General features: G+C 36.7%; 1 protein-coding gene across 1 annotated transcript in view; it reads right to left on the bottom strand.

Annotated features, from left to right (window-relative positions):
• The window catches only part of MYRFL (myelin regulatory factor like), a 122,851-nt gene that overhangs the window by 93,195 nt on the left and 14,985 nt on the right, over positions 1-14,671 (bottom strand). The window contains exon 2 of the mRNA XM_009248027.3: positions 1,809-1,899. Coding sequence (XP_009246302.3) covers positions 1,809-1,899 — 91 coding nt within the window. The remainder of the gene's footprint in view (positions 1-1,808; positions 1,900-14,671) is intronic.

Genomic DNA, 14,671 nt, shown 5'->3' with positions numbered 1-14,671 from the left:
CAATTGATTTTTTACTACTGTGCAAAGGCAATTTAATGAAAGAAAGTTATTTAACAAATGATTCCAGGATAATTGGACATCCACATACAAAGAAACTAATATAAATCTATATCTCAAGCCTTATACAAAAAAAAAAAACCAAAATGGATCATAGACCTAAATATAAAACTCTAAAACTTTTAAAAGAAAATCTTTGGGAACTTGGATTAGGTAAAGTCTATATTTCTTAGCTATAAACCATAAGCCATATAAGAAAAATTCAACAAATTGGGCATCATCAAAATTAAAACTTTTGCTCTGAGAAAAACACTGTTAACATTATAAAAACATAAGTGACAAACTTGGAGAAAATATTCATGAATAACATATCTAACAAACTTCTTATATCCAGAATATCTAAAAATTTTTCTAAACTTAAAGAAAACAACCCCAATTTTTAAAAATGGGCAAAAGATTTGAATTAACACTTCACCAAAGAAAATGTATAAATGGTGAACTAGTACATGAAATGATGTTCAACATCATTAGTTATTAGAAAAATGCACATTAATACATGATATGTCACTACAAACCAATTAGAATGGCTATAATAAAAACAATTTTAAACTCATAATACCCAAGAATTGGCAATGAAGAGAAGCAATTGGATATCTCATGCATTGCTAACAACACAAAGGGGTACCATCACTCTACAAAATGTGGATATTTTTACAGTTAAGCTTACATTTACAACATGATCCAGCAGTTCTTATCCTAAGTATTTATCATAGAGAAATTTAAACTATTGATCACACAAAAACCCATATATAAATATTTATAGAAGCATGATTTACAATTGCCAGAACTGGAAATAATTCAAATGTTCTTGAACAGATAAATGGCTAAACAAACTGTTATAATCACTTAAAGATATCTTTCTCTGTAACAGAAAAGGAATGAAATATTGATCAAAGACATTATGCTAAATGAAAGGAGGCAGACTCAAAGTGTTATATACTGTATGGTTTCATTTATGTCACATTCTGAAATAAATCAAAACCATAGGAACAAAAAACAGACCAGTGGTTACCAGGGGACAGTGTAGATGGTGAGTCTGATCACAAATGAATGGCATAGGGAAATTTTTCAGTGTTGTGTGTTATGATAATGGTAGTGGTTATATTACTATGAACTTGTCAAAACTCATTGAAATTTATACAAAAATTTGAACTTCAGTAGATGTAAATTAAAAATAAAAAAGGCTAGAGTGCCTATATTAATACCATAAAATAAGAGCAGAAATCAATGAAATAGAAAACAAAAAGTAAGAATTTAACTTTAACCAAAAGCTGGTGCTTTGAGAGATTAAGAAAACTGATAAACTTCATGTCAGATTAACCAAGAAAAAAAAAAAAAGACAAGTTACTGACATCAAGAACAACAAATGAACCATCACTATAGATCCTACAGACATTAAAAGTATAAGGGAATATGAAGAACTTTATGCTGATGAATTTGACAACTTAGTTGAAATGGACAAATTCATTGAAAGACACAAACTGCCTAAGCTGATTACTATCAATAGATAACCTGAATAGCTCCATATCTATTAAATATACTGAATTTGTGGGTGGAGGTGAGGAATGAGTGGAATTTCTCACAAAGAAAATTCTGCAGTGGTGATATTTGTCAAAGATCCATGGACATAATAATATCAACTCTACCCAAGTTATTTTGGAAAACAGAAGAGGAGGGAACACTTCTTAGCTCATTTAATCATTTCATAATATTTTAAACATCAACTAGAGAGCAGTGCTCTCATTACTTACAAGGCCCCCAAATCAAAGTCACTGCCCAAGAATTCCTCCAACAGACTTGTGTCCAGGGCTGGGTTCTCCAGAGTACCATTGGCTCCCTGGGCTGCAAAGGCAAATTGAAAATCTTGAGAAACATGAAGATTTCAGTATGGCCAATGGCTAAAAACACTGACAAGTCTTTAAGGTCAGGGATTGTGTCTTTCTTATTGTATCCACAAGGATCAACAGCATGGAAGAGGCACAAAGTAAATATTTATTCAATGGGTGGATGGATGGAAGGATGGATGGCAGTTTTGTTGGCAGGCCAAATTATTTCCAGTTAAGTTCAACAAGAAATTCAATATCTTGTTTCACACTTTTTTTAGACCTGCCAAAATGTAGCAAAATAGTTCTGTCCTTTTCCTTGGTTTACAAAATGAAAATAAATGTACTGGTTTCTTACTGACTACAATAAATATGTTGATATTTTTATAGAATAAAGTATAGGGCTACATACTATAAAAAAGACAAAACTGTTTTTATTTGCAGATAACATGATGCTATACAACTGATAAACAGAAATATTCAGAAAATTAAATAGGGGTTTCGGGTGATGGGTACACTAAAAGCCCAGACTTTATCAGTATGCCATATATGCATGTAAGAAGTCTGCCCTGGTACTCCTAAATATATAAAAATTAAAAACTTAAAAATAAGCTGGCCAGGCATGGTGGCTCATGTGTGTAATCCCAGCACTTTGGGAGGCCGCGGGAGGTGAATCATTTGAGGTCAGGAGTTCAAGACCAGCCTGACCAACATAGTGAAACCCTGTCTCTACTAAAAATACAAAAAAAATTAGCCAGACATGGTGGCGTGTGCCTGTAGTCCCAGCTATTCAGTAGGCTGAGGCAGGATAATCGCTTGAACCCAGGAGGCAAAGGTTGCAGTGAGCCAAGATCGTACCACTGCACTCCAGCCTGGGTGACAGAGTAAGTCTCCATCTCAAAAACAAAAAATTTAAAAATTAAAAATAAACAGCCTGCCTGCAAGCCTTTGAGCTATGATTTAAAATAAATAAATAAATAAATAAATAAATGGGGTAGTTGGTTAAAATTAAATATGAAAACTAACTGCTGTATATAAAGAAATACGAACCATTCAATCATGCAGATACATATACTGGGAAAAAAGATTTTATTCAAAATAACCAAAATAACAAAAAGCATAAGATATCTAAATATATATTTAGAGACAATTTGTTTCACTAAAAACTCTATGAAAGGCCTTAAGAAAAGATTCGAATAAATGAAGAGACCTACATTGTTCTTAGGCTGAAAGACAATATTGCAAAAATCTTACTACACATTATTTAGGATGCCTGCCAACCCCACATATTTGTTTTCTGAGAATTTCCCCTTACAAAGATAGTCTCCTGCAGCCATAATTGTAATACATAACCTCTACAGGCATCTGAATCAGGGAAAACCAATCCATTGGTTGGACAGTGACCAATTCAACTATTTCTCCCAAGAATTTGAACTCATGGACTTTAAGGCTGGTAGTTGAGATTAAGTCATACAATAGCTAAGGCAGAGCGATAGTCTAAATATTTCTGATCCGGGCTGGGTACCACTTCTCACGCCTGTAATCCCAGCATTTTGGGAGGCCAAGGCAGGTGGATTGTTTGAACTCAGGAGTTGGAGACCAGCCTGGGCAACATGGCGAAACTCCATGTCTACAAAAAATTCCCCCAAAGATGAGCCAAGTGTGGTGGTGTGTGTCTGTAGTCCCAGTTTCTCAGGAGGCTAAGGTGGGTGGTTCTTCTGAACCCAGGAGGTTGAGGCTACAGTGAGCCATGATCGCACCACTGCACTCCAGCCTGCGCAACAAAGCAAGACCTTGTCTCAAAATAAAATAACATATTATGTAAGTGATATTGTGTCCTTCTCAGTGCCTTACATCAGGAGGATAATAATGTTCTGTTATGACTGATGTTAATGTTGATTCCTTGGTTAAAGTACTGTCTGCTATCTTTCCTCACTGTAAAAGCTCTCCTTTTATAATTTGTGGGGAGATACTATGAGATTTTGCATACATACTGTTTCTCATCAAATTTTTACCCAATAGTTTTAGCATGTTTTGATGTTCATAAGTATTTTAATACAAAAAATGAAAAACAAACTGAAATATTTTCTGTTTTGGTTTAAGCCTCGGTATTCAGCAAAAATTATTTTTTTTCAACTTTGATTTTAGAAATAGAGGGTGCATGTGCAAGTTTGTTCCATAGGTATATTGCATGATGCTGAGATTTAAAGTATAGATCCCATCATCCAGGTAATAAGCATTTATAGACATTTTTTTCCAGTCCTGAATCTAATCCAGAATAACATAATGCATTGGATTATCATGTCTTTTTAGATTTTTCAAAAAGTACAGGCTAGTTGTTTATAGGATGTCCCTCAGTTTTAGTTTGCCTCCTATTATCTTATGGTTAAATTCAAATTGTATATGTTTGACAAGAATATTACATAAGTAAGTTCCATTCCATGAAATATTATGCAGCCATTTAATAAATTTTACAATGTCTCAAGAGAAAAAAGTGGGTTGCAAAATCTTGTATGCAGTGAATTTGTTTCCCAATATAAAGGCAACAGATAGACAATTCCAAAATTAAAAAGTTGAGGGTATAAGACTCCTTTAAGTCCCTCTTGAAAGTAGCTCCTTAACAATAAAATTCAGCCAATCAAGAATGAATCACAAGAAAAAAAACACAGAATACAGAAACTGAAGTGAAAAATAACCACGGATGAAGAGCGAATTCATGTAAATATAGGATTTAGACTGAAATTCTAAGGGGATTTTGGCTACAGATCAAAATGGAAAAGTAATAAACCCTGACAAAGAAAAAACAATATAATCAACAAAAATTGGAAGGCAGGGAGATGGGAGGTGGGAAGAGATGTAATACTAATTATCTCACCATTCATCTCTCAGAATGCATCTTTACTACCTAAACCTGTACCATTTGGTTAAAAAAAATTCTTCAACTTTTTAGTCATTTTTTAAATCCCCTTTCCTTAATCTTGGAAGAATCCTTTAGAACTGATAATTTTAACAGTAAAGAATTACTTTTTTCAGAATTAAAATTCTGTAATTCCTTTAGTTTTCCTTCAAGTTATTTTTATTCTGTTAAATTCAAGTAAAATTAATATTTTATATTAAATTTAATATTTTATTAAAATAGTGCATATAAGATCATTTCTTAAAATGATAATTTCTATCCATCTATCTACCTACCCATTGTATTAGTCTGTTTTCATGCTACAGATAAAGACATACCCAAGACTGGGCAATTTACAAAAGGAAGAGGTTTATTGGACTTATAATTCCACATAGCTAGGGAGGCCTCACAATCATGGTGGAAGGTAAAAGGCACATTTCACATGGTGTCAGACAAGACAAGAGAGCTTGTGCAGGGAAACTCCCATTTTTAAAATCATGAGATCTCATGAGACTCATTCACTATCACAAGAACAGCACAGGAAAGACCTCCCCCTATGATTTAGTCATCTCCCACCAGGTCCCTCCCACAACACGTGGGAATTATGGGAGCTACAAGATGAGATTTGGTTGGGGACACAGAGCCAAACCACATCACCCATCCATCCATCCACATATCCTTCTATCTGTAGATATTCATGGAGAGATGATGAAATAACATCCCACCACCGTTAACACTGGTTAGATTATAGGATTGAGGGCAATTGATCATTGTTTTCAAGTCCTAATTTTAAACTTTGGAAAAATATTTTATACAACTTTGGGTAAAATGATTTTCTAAAACACTTAAAAAATCAACTTGCCAAAATCAACTCAAAAATAAAGAGAAAGTCTGAAATGACAAATAGCCCTGGAATAAATAGAGAAAAATTTCACCCATAACCATTACCCTACCCCTGCATAAACAAGCAAGGTTCCAATGACATCAAGGATCGTGCTTTTAAAACTTTAACAATATAACTCTTCTACCATTTTCACAATTGTAAAACAGAGAAAGAATAAAAGTATCCAAAGTATTTTTATGAAGCTAGCATAAAATGAATGCCAAAATCTGACAGAGATGTAATGCATAAAGAAAACCATAGGCTAATATAATTTGTGAATGGTATACTCAAATCCTAAATAAAATGCTGTCAAATGAAATTCAACATTAAAAGAAAAAATTTATCATCAAGAAACACAAAGATGACTCAACATTAGAATTCATATATCAAAGGTAAAATAGTATTTGACCTTCTTAATGCCAAAAGGCATTAAACATTCAACATCAATTCCAATGAATACATCCTTAAGATTATATATATTCATATGCACATATATATTATGCAAATGATAGAAAACTAACATCAAATAAGACCCAGTGTTGGCTGGGTGCAATGGCTCATGCCTGTAATTCCAGCACTTTGGGAGGCTGAGGTGGGCAGATCACTTAAGCCCAGGAGTTTGAAACCAGTCTGGCAAATATGGTGAAACCCTGTCTCTACTAAAAATACAAAAATTAGCTGGGTGTGGTGCCATGCACCTGTGGTCCCAGCTACTTGGGAGGCTGAGGCATGAGAATCACTTGAACCCGGGAGGTAGAGGTTGCAGTGAGCCGAAATCACAGCACTGTACTCCAGCCTGGGTGACAGAGCAAGATCTGTCTCAATAATCAATAACAAAAACAAAAACAAATAAGAGCCAGTGTCATGTTTAGTGATTTAGAAAATTAGAACTACTGTATTTTCATTAATGTTAGAAATAAAATAAGTATTTTAGTTACCATGTTATTACACAATACACTGCCAAATGCACTAGCATCCCACTTAATCAAGAAAACGAAGAGAGGTATGAATGTCAGAAAGGTGGAAATAATTTGCATATAATGTATATGTTGAACTTATAAAATCAAAGAATACCAACTAAAACTTGTTTAAAATAATAGGCAACTTCAATAAGGAGACCACCACAAAAGTAATGTATAAAAAATAGATTTCTATATTCAAACAACAGCTCTGAGAAAATGTAATACAGAAAGATCCATTTATAATAGGAACATAATTGTTAGGAATAAAATTAAATCAAAAGAAGAAACTCTAAAATTCTGATATAATGAAGAGAAGATGAATAAATTAAGAGCATATTTTGTTTGGATTAAAAAAGGCAATAGCATAAAGATGTAAATACTCCTAAATTAATTTATAAACTTAATATATCTACAATCAAAAATTTCTTAAGGAAACAAACTGATTCTAAAGTTTATCTCAAAGAATGCTAATGTGAAAATACCCATGATAATAAAAAACACCTGAGTAAAAAAGGGATATTTACCAACAAGATGTACAAAAGTAATATAAATATTGTGTTGCAACAATAAACAGACCAATATTTTGAACATAATAAAGTCCAGAAATAAACTCAAAGATATTTATGAGAATTTAGTTTGTGATAGATGTATCATTTTATGTCCATGAAAAAAAGCTACGTTCTATACTAGAATCTCATTTCTACACCAAAATGAATTCCCAGATGTATGGAGGATTTAGATAAATCATAATATTACCAGAAGAAAACAGGCACATATGTCTGTATATTTTGGAAAGAGAAGAAGACTCTTAAATCATAATAAGAATACCAAAAAATATACAGAAAAAAAAGTCTATAAATTTGACTACATAAAAATTGAATTTTTCAGACTACATGAAAAGCAAGGTTGAAAGCAAATGCTGCTTCTAAGGTTTTGGACTAATAATTCTCAAATCAAAGCTTCTTAATGATTGCCTATATCTTACTCACTAGAAAAGGTTCATGAGGGCAAAAATCATAGTTGTCTTATTCGTCACTGTAACCTCATAGTACTAAAGCTTTTTTTTCTTTTTTTAAAGAGAGAGAGAGAGAAGTCATTTGAAGAGCGAGGTAAACATTTTCTAGGACTCCAGAGCCAGCTAATGAGAAAGTATATGTGTCTGGATAACAAATACATAGAAAAGCCACAGAGATGGAATCCAAAATGTTAATGGTGATTATCTTCAGTGATAGTGCTTTGTTTTGTTTTCTCTTCTTTATACTTGTTTTATTCTTTAAATGTATTACTTTTGTAATCATACAGTTATAAAAGAAGTTCATCTCTGAGTAAGAATAAAATGACCTTTTTCTTTGAAAAAAACAAATTTGTTGAATGAATGAATGAATGAATATCTTCACTAGCAAGGACTGGACTGACAATCCTCAGTAAAGAGGTGACACAATTGGGGCATACGCTCTCTGTTCTATATGCCCTCCTTTACCCCATCCTTTCTGCAGTTTCTGAGCAGAAGAATACATTAGCACCCAACAACAACAGGGCCTTGAAATGTGAGTTTCCTTCAGAGCCCTCTGACTAAGCCTTTGTCTTACTGCAGCAGTTTGAGTGGCACAAGAACCTCCTACCCCACCAGACAATTACCAAAGAATTGTAGCTCCTGATTGCCACTAGTTGATAGTCAATAGCCAATATCTAAAAGCCAGCATCCAAGGGTTAAAATAAGGCAAGGAGTTTATTTGTGCTGAATGCAGACGAGAGCCAGTTTTGCTGGAGTCAACTGTTCTCTAAGCTGCCACAGATAAACAAATGCACTCAATCCCATCATTTAGAAGGGTGTCAAGAGCACTGCATGATGCAGGTATTATCTGTGGCAACTCCCAGTCTCCATTCTGTGAGGTACACTTTGTTCCGTGCTTTGCTTTGCTAGAGGATTATAATACTCACATCTGTAGAACCTGAAATAACAAGGTTTTTTTTTTTTTTCGCTTTTCCCAACAGTGGAAAGTCATAAAGTTTTTCTTTCATCTATTAAAATCTGAAATAGATGACAGATAATTGAATGGGGTCTTAATAAATTTTGTGGGTTTTTTCCAGGTACAGTTTAAATACATAATAGTTCTGCTTTCTATCCCTCACTCCAATACCCATCAAGTTTTATGCTGGCTTCATAAAAAGAATTCGGAGGCTTTTCTTCTTTCTCTACATTTTAGAATTGTGAAAATAGTGGAGGAGACATCACCAACTCAATTTGTTGACATGAGCTAAGATGAAAATGAGTGGAATATATCCCACATGCCTCCTGGATTCACAGGAATGATTCCTAGGGATTTAGATGGTCAGAAATGACCTCATAGTGGAGTTGAGTCTTCAGTTGGACTTTGAAGAAAGGCTAGGATGGACAAGACATCTTCATTCTTTCATAGATTCAACCACAGTTTACTAAGGACCTACCATGTGCCAAGCATTGCACAAAGTTCTGAAGACCCAGCTGTGAAAAAGAAGACAAGAACCCCTTAGAGGGCTTGTATTCTAAGGGAGGGAAAGGAGGCGACATTCGGGGTAGGGTAGGACACATATAACATATTAAAAAAAAACAAATAAAAGGATATTTTCGGAGTGTGAGGAAAACAAAACTGGCTGGTATAACAGACTGTGATGGAGGGAGCACTTTTCTATGTGGATGCCTCTCTCAGGAGGGAGCCAGCCATGCAGGGATCAAGGGCAGAGCATGCCAGGTGGAGAAAAAATGGCAGCGGCAAGAAACAAATCATCCAATGGGTTAGAGCACAGGGGCATGGGTGTAGGACAGGAGGGCAGAGCAATAGGAAGCCTTTGGAGAGTGACGTCATATACTTTATGTTTTCGAGGGTCATTCTGGTTGCTTGTGGGAAGATTATAAGGGGACAAGAAGAGAAGGAGATCAATTTAAAAACTTCTGCAGTTACCCAGGGACGCTCAGAGTTTGAATTTCTCACTCTGAGCCAAGCAAAAGAACAAGCACTTTGCTTATGTGACCTTATTTAATCTTCCTAACAGCCCTAGGAGGTGTCCATCAATACTACTCCCAGTTTACAGATAAGGCCAAGTGATTACACAGGTTAACCAGCTTGCGCAGAGTCACACAGCTTGTAAGTGACACACAGGGAAGCCAACCCAGGCTACTGAGCATGCTCTCACCACCGCCCCGTGCCCCACCGCCTCCCTAGCAATGCCAGCCAACTGCAGGGAGGACTGACTTGCTTCTGCTGCTTCACTGGGCTTAGGGCAAGCCGAATGCTAACAGAAGCAGATGGAGGGAGGAATCTGTTTAGTTTTCCTCTGAAGCCCCTGCTGGTGTCCCATCTGCTTTATATGGCACCCTTCACTCTCCCCTCCACACCCGCCACACAATTCCCCAGGTAGAAATAGGAGGTGGCCCATAGATTCTAAGACCTGACTCCTGTGTCACTTGCTTTAGATCACCAACCGGCCCCCACCTGCTCCCCCAGGTAGAAATAGGAGATGGGCCACAGCTCTAGGACCTGCCTGATGTGGCTTGCCCAAATGCCTTAATGAATAAGGAGAGATGATCCCTGCAGTAGCTGGCTTCCTCTTGGACTCCAAAATCCTATCTGTGTTTTCCAAATCCAAAGGAAATTACTCAAAAAGATAAATCCACAGTGTCAGATAAAATTGTTTTCAGGAGGTTTTACACACAGAGAACAACTCTCAAATGGCTCCTAAAATAAATCTCATGCTTTTAAAAATAATCGCTTTGCTCTAAATGTTTTTAATACTTGTTTATAACACCCAAGCCTGCCAAGAGGGCACCCTTAAGCATCCTATCCCCCATTAGGGAGGCTCACTTTGAAATCAGGTTCCACTCTTTACTTCCGTAGCTAGGAAGGGCTGCCACAGTTTTGCTTACAAAGGGAGAAGCTGCCTAGGCCTCCTGGGTGTGTCAGAGAAGCTGTCCCTGTATTGCTTCTGTAAAGCAAAGCTCTTCCTCACCCTCATTCTCTGCCTCCCTTTCCAGGTGCAGCAAGAGCTGTAAGACAGTAACATGTCCTGCTGCTCTTGGCCTTAGGAAGACAATAAAAAGGCACTTGGTTATGAAGATGAGTCTATCAGGGAGTACTACAAACACACCCAAGTTGCATCCACAGGACCTACTAAAAAATCTACATATGCCTATGGGGCTTCTCCAAGGGTGTGAGCAGGGAAGGCACAGCAAAGACCTTGCTTTCAGGACTCCCTGCCTTCTCCACTCACCACCTGCCAGTCCTATATAAAGATCTCTTCTTATTTCCATCCAACAGCTTTCTTCATCACTTTCCCCAACACTGATAAGGCCCTCTTCTTGATTTATTCTTTCACACTTGGTGCCACACAGTGATGCCCAGAGAATTCAGACAACTGGCAAGATGACAAAATTTGTTCCAACAACTCTAGTTGTTTAAAGGATTTTAAAAATAATAATGAGGGTCTCCCAAATGGTTGCTTTCTGGATTTAAACATAAAGATAATTTCCCTCTGACATGCCAGTGTTCATGAAAAACTGGAGCAGAAATGTTAATAGATATTTCGAAGAAGAAGGAAGAGGAGAGGAAGAAAATAAGATAGAGGAGATGAAGAGAGATAAAATACTCCCCTTCTCTCATTTGCTTAGGATACTTTTGCCTTGAAAAATCCATTAAATGTAGTACTGGATCTAAAATCTAATGTTGGTGTGTAGAGAAACAATCAGTCCAGAGTTAGATAAGTAAGGATGACATTTTCTTAGAGATATTACCAATCATTAATTGACTAATTGCTTTATTCATTTACTTACACATTTACTTAGTGTTCATTCTGTGTCCTGAAATAAAATCAGAAACAAGCTCACGGTCCACTGAGAGGGCCAAGAAAATCAGCTATAGCAATGCAAGGTGTTAAGTAATGATGAACGTGTACTTGGATACTATGGGAGCCTTTTAATTAGGCTGGACTGGGGTGAGCCAAGGACTTCCTATCAGTGACACTTGAGAGGGCTTTTTAAGGTTAAGTAGGGATTCACTAGGTAAAAGATGATAAACATCCTAGGAACAAAAAGGCATGTGCAAATAAATTCAAATAATCAGCAGCAGGACTCTGTGGAAACATGCCCATAGTCTGACCACAGCCAGGAGGCAGGTGAAGAACATGGTAGAGACTGAGGGCCGCATCATTCCTGGACCCCACTGCCAGCTGTATGTGCTTTTATTTCAATCACCATAGCAATTATGTGTTGTGCATCTCTTTCTCTCTGCTCAACTCTAAGCCTTTCTAGGGCAAAAATTATTTTTTATTGTACAAATCCTAAGCATCCAGAACAGGATTTAGAATATTATAGCTATTCAATAAATGTTGACCTTGTTAGATGAGTAAATAAAGCTGTGAATGAATAAATGTAATTATGAATGGTGGAAAGTGTATTATGATAACTTTATTTTGAAAGTGATAGAGTCATTGAAAAACTTTAAGCAGGGGAGTGATGTGATTAGGTTTATAATTCTGAAAGATTATTTAGCCTGCAGTTGGGAGATTGCACTGAAGCTGGGCAAGACTAGTTTAAAGAGACTAGTCAAGGATATTGCCAGCATTAAACTTCCCACATTGCATTTCTTAACACAGTGGACATGTGATATGGGCCAGGCACAGTGCTAAGGGTTAGAGACCCAAACACAAAGAAGCAATAGTAATTAAGGATTCTGGTTCTATAGTCAGGCTAGGGCTTACATCTTTGCTGAGACTTAGTTGTGTAACCTGGGACAAGTTAGCTAGCCTCTCAGTGTCTTCGTTTATTTACTTTCCTCATTTTCAAAATGAGGCTAATACAAGCATCTACCTCATAGAGGAGTTGTGGGAATTAAATGAGATAATACATGCAAAGTGCTTAGTATAGGTCCCAGCTCAATAAATTCTACCCCTTGTCATTACCATTAGTTTCTGTGCTCAAGAAGTTTATAGACTGGTAAGAAAAACTGACATGAAAACATATCATAGCGAGATAATGTGACAACAGAGATGCACCAGGGCATTGTGGGGCACTTTAATGACTCAACAGGAGCAAAAAGATGCCAGGAAAAAGCTTCTAAGAGCGGGCGTCAACAAGGCTACAACTATCAACAGAAACAGATCCTAGGGCCTTGAATGCTGTGAAAGTCTGACCTGGTGTGGTATGGTCAGGAAAAGTGGAAGAATGTGCAGCAATGTGCTGGAGCCAGGTTGTACAAGCTTGTGCACATCTCTTCCAACTTCATATTTAACATCATGTGAGTGGCTTGAAATCGGCCATAGTGAGAGCATTTACACCATGGAAATGAGCAAATGCTACAAATCAGGGCTGCTTCCTAACTTTCCCTTCCCCCAAAACTAGAGAGTTGCTTATTAAACATTTACCACATCACTGTATGTGGCTAGTATTTGGGAGGATAAGCCATTGAATTTTGTGACTGACTGTAAGAAATCTAGGTGATTCCCCAGTCCCTGTCTTGATGGTCATGCTGGCGACTTGAAATAGGAAATATGAGAGAATTGGATGAGGAGCCGGGGAAGGAGCATGAGTTTATCTGCATGGGGCCATGTACTCTTTTGTACTCTTGGAGATAGAAGTGAGCACCAGGGCACTGCCCTCAAGAAAAACTCCACCTAACAACCTGGAATCCTGGGAATCTCCCAGTCTCCTTGTACAGATAGTTTTACATTGACCCAAGAAGAATCTAATCAGTTATTTCAAACAGAAGTAACGTGACCCATTGTTGGAAATAATAACTGAATTAAAAGACTGTCTCTGGCTGGACTTTAACATGACATGAATCACCTGGAATTTATGTGCCTGATAATTGAGAGATAAAATAAAAATTAACCTTTATTCAACTTGAGTAAATAAATAGTTCAAGCACATTGGGTAACAGGATGGCAACCCCCATATGGGTTTTCTAAAACTGTCACAGATGCAAAAATTTGGCAAGGATTATTAAAAACTTGGCTGCTGGACTCTAAGAACTGCAGAAAACATCCAGAAACCTACATGTGTCTACCAAGAACTAGCCATGCAAATGGACTTCATTGCCTTTCCTGTTCAGCTGTCTGACTGGCAGATTGGGAGACTCTCAAAGGAAATGTATATCTTTATTTCAACTAGATGCTAAACGAACTTATTCGTTCAAAATTATTGCATATGTAATGAAGAGCAGTGTTCTAGGCACCAAGGATACAACAGTGAGCAGCACTAAGGCAGGAGAGGGGAGCACAGGGAAGTCAACAGGCAGGAACACTGCAGTGGGATGTCAGACCCAAGCAGACATTTAGAAGGAGCTTTTGATACAACTTGGGGAGTAGAGAGGAGAGGTCAAAAATGGCTGTATTTATAGCTAAGATGGAGAAATGTAGAGGAAATTATGCTAGAATCGGATGAATTTGTACCTGGGAGAATAACTGTCTCCCAGAGAGCTAACCTGAAGAAAATCCTAAAATTCAGCATAAAATTACCTGCTCTCATCCTTCTCAATAATGTTATTTGTAATTTGGAAAAATATAGAGAAGGCAAACTGGACATACATTCAGACAACGTGAAGGAAGTGGGCAAGGTACAATATAGTAGAAAGCGTCAGACTCTAATCTTGACTGATTGCATTCATAGCTGACTTTGGCAGGATAAGATTTAGTAGGTTAAGCATACAGGTTTGCATTGGTTTTTCTAATTATGTAAATATACTATGGGGAAATTTCGCTTATGAATGAATAGATGACAAAGACATGGGTCTTTTAGTTTTGTCATAGGTTTTGAAAAGACAAGGAAGCTAATGTAGAGTTATAATAATAAAAGTATTGAGTACAGAACTAGGATAGTGCAATTCCTGTTCCTCTATGCATAGGTCAGATCTTGAGGATGTGGGATCCAGGTTTTAAAAGGAATGCTAACAAATAGTAGGGAATCCAGAGGAGATTCAGTAAGGAGCAAAAGAATCATGAGCTAAGCCATTTGAGAGACAATCAATGTAGAAGATTGATAATACTTGGCAAGTTTCGTGAACTCTTATTATGTACCAAT

This window comes from Pongo abelii, chromosome 10 (genome assembly GCF_028885655.2).
Source record: "Pongo abelii isolate AG06213 chromosome 10, NHGRI_mPonAbe1-v2.0_pri, whole genome shotgun sequence".
Classification (NCBI taxonomy): domain Eukaryota; kingdom Metazoa; phylum Chordata; class Mammalia; order Primates; family Hominidae; genus Pongo; species Pongo abelii.
Note: the sequence above shows the minus strand (reverse complement) of the source record. Positions and strands in the feature narration are given on the sequence as shown.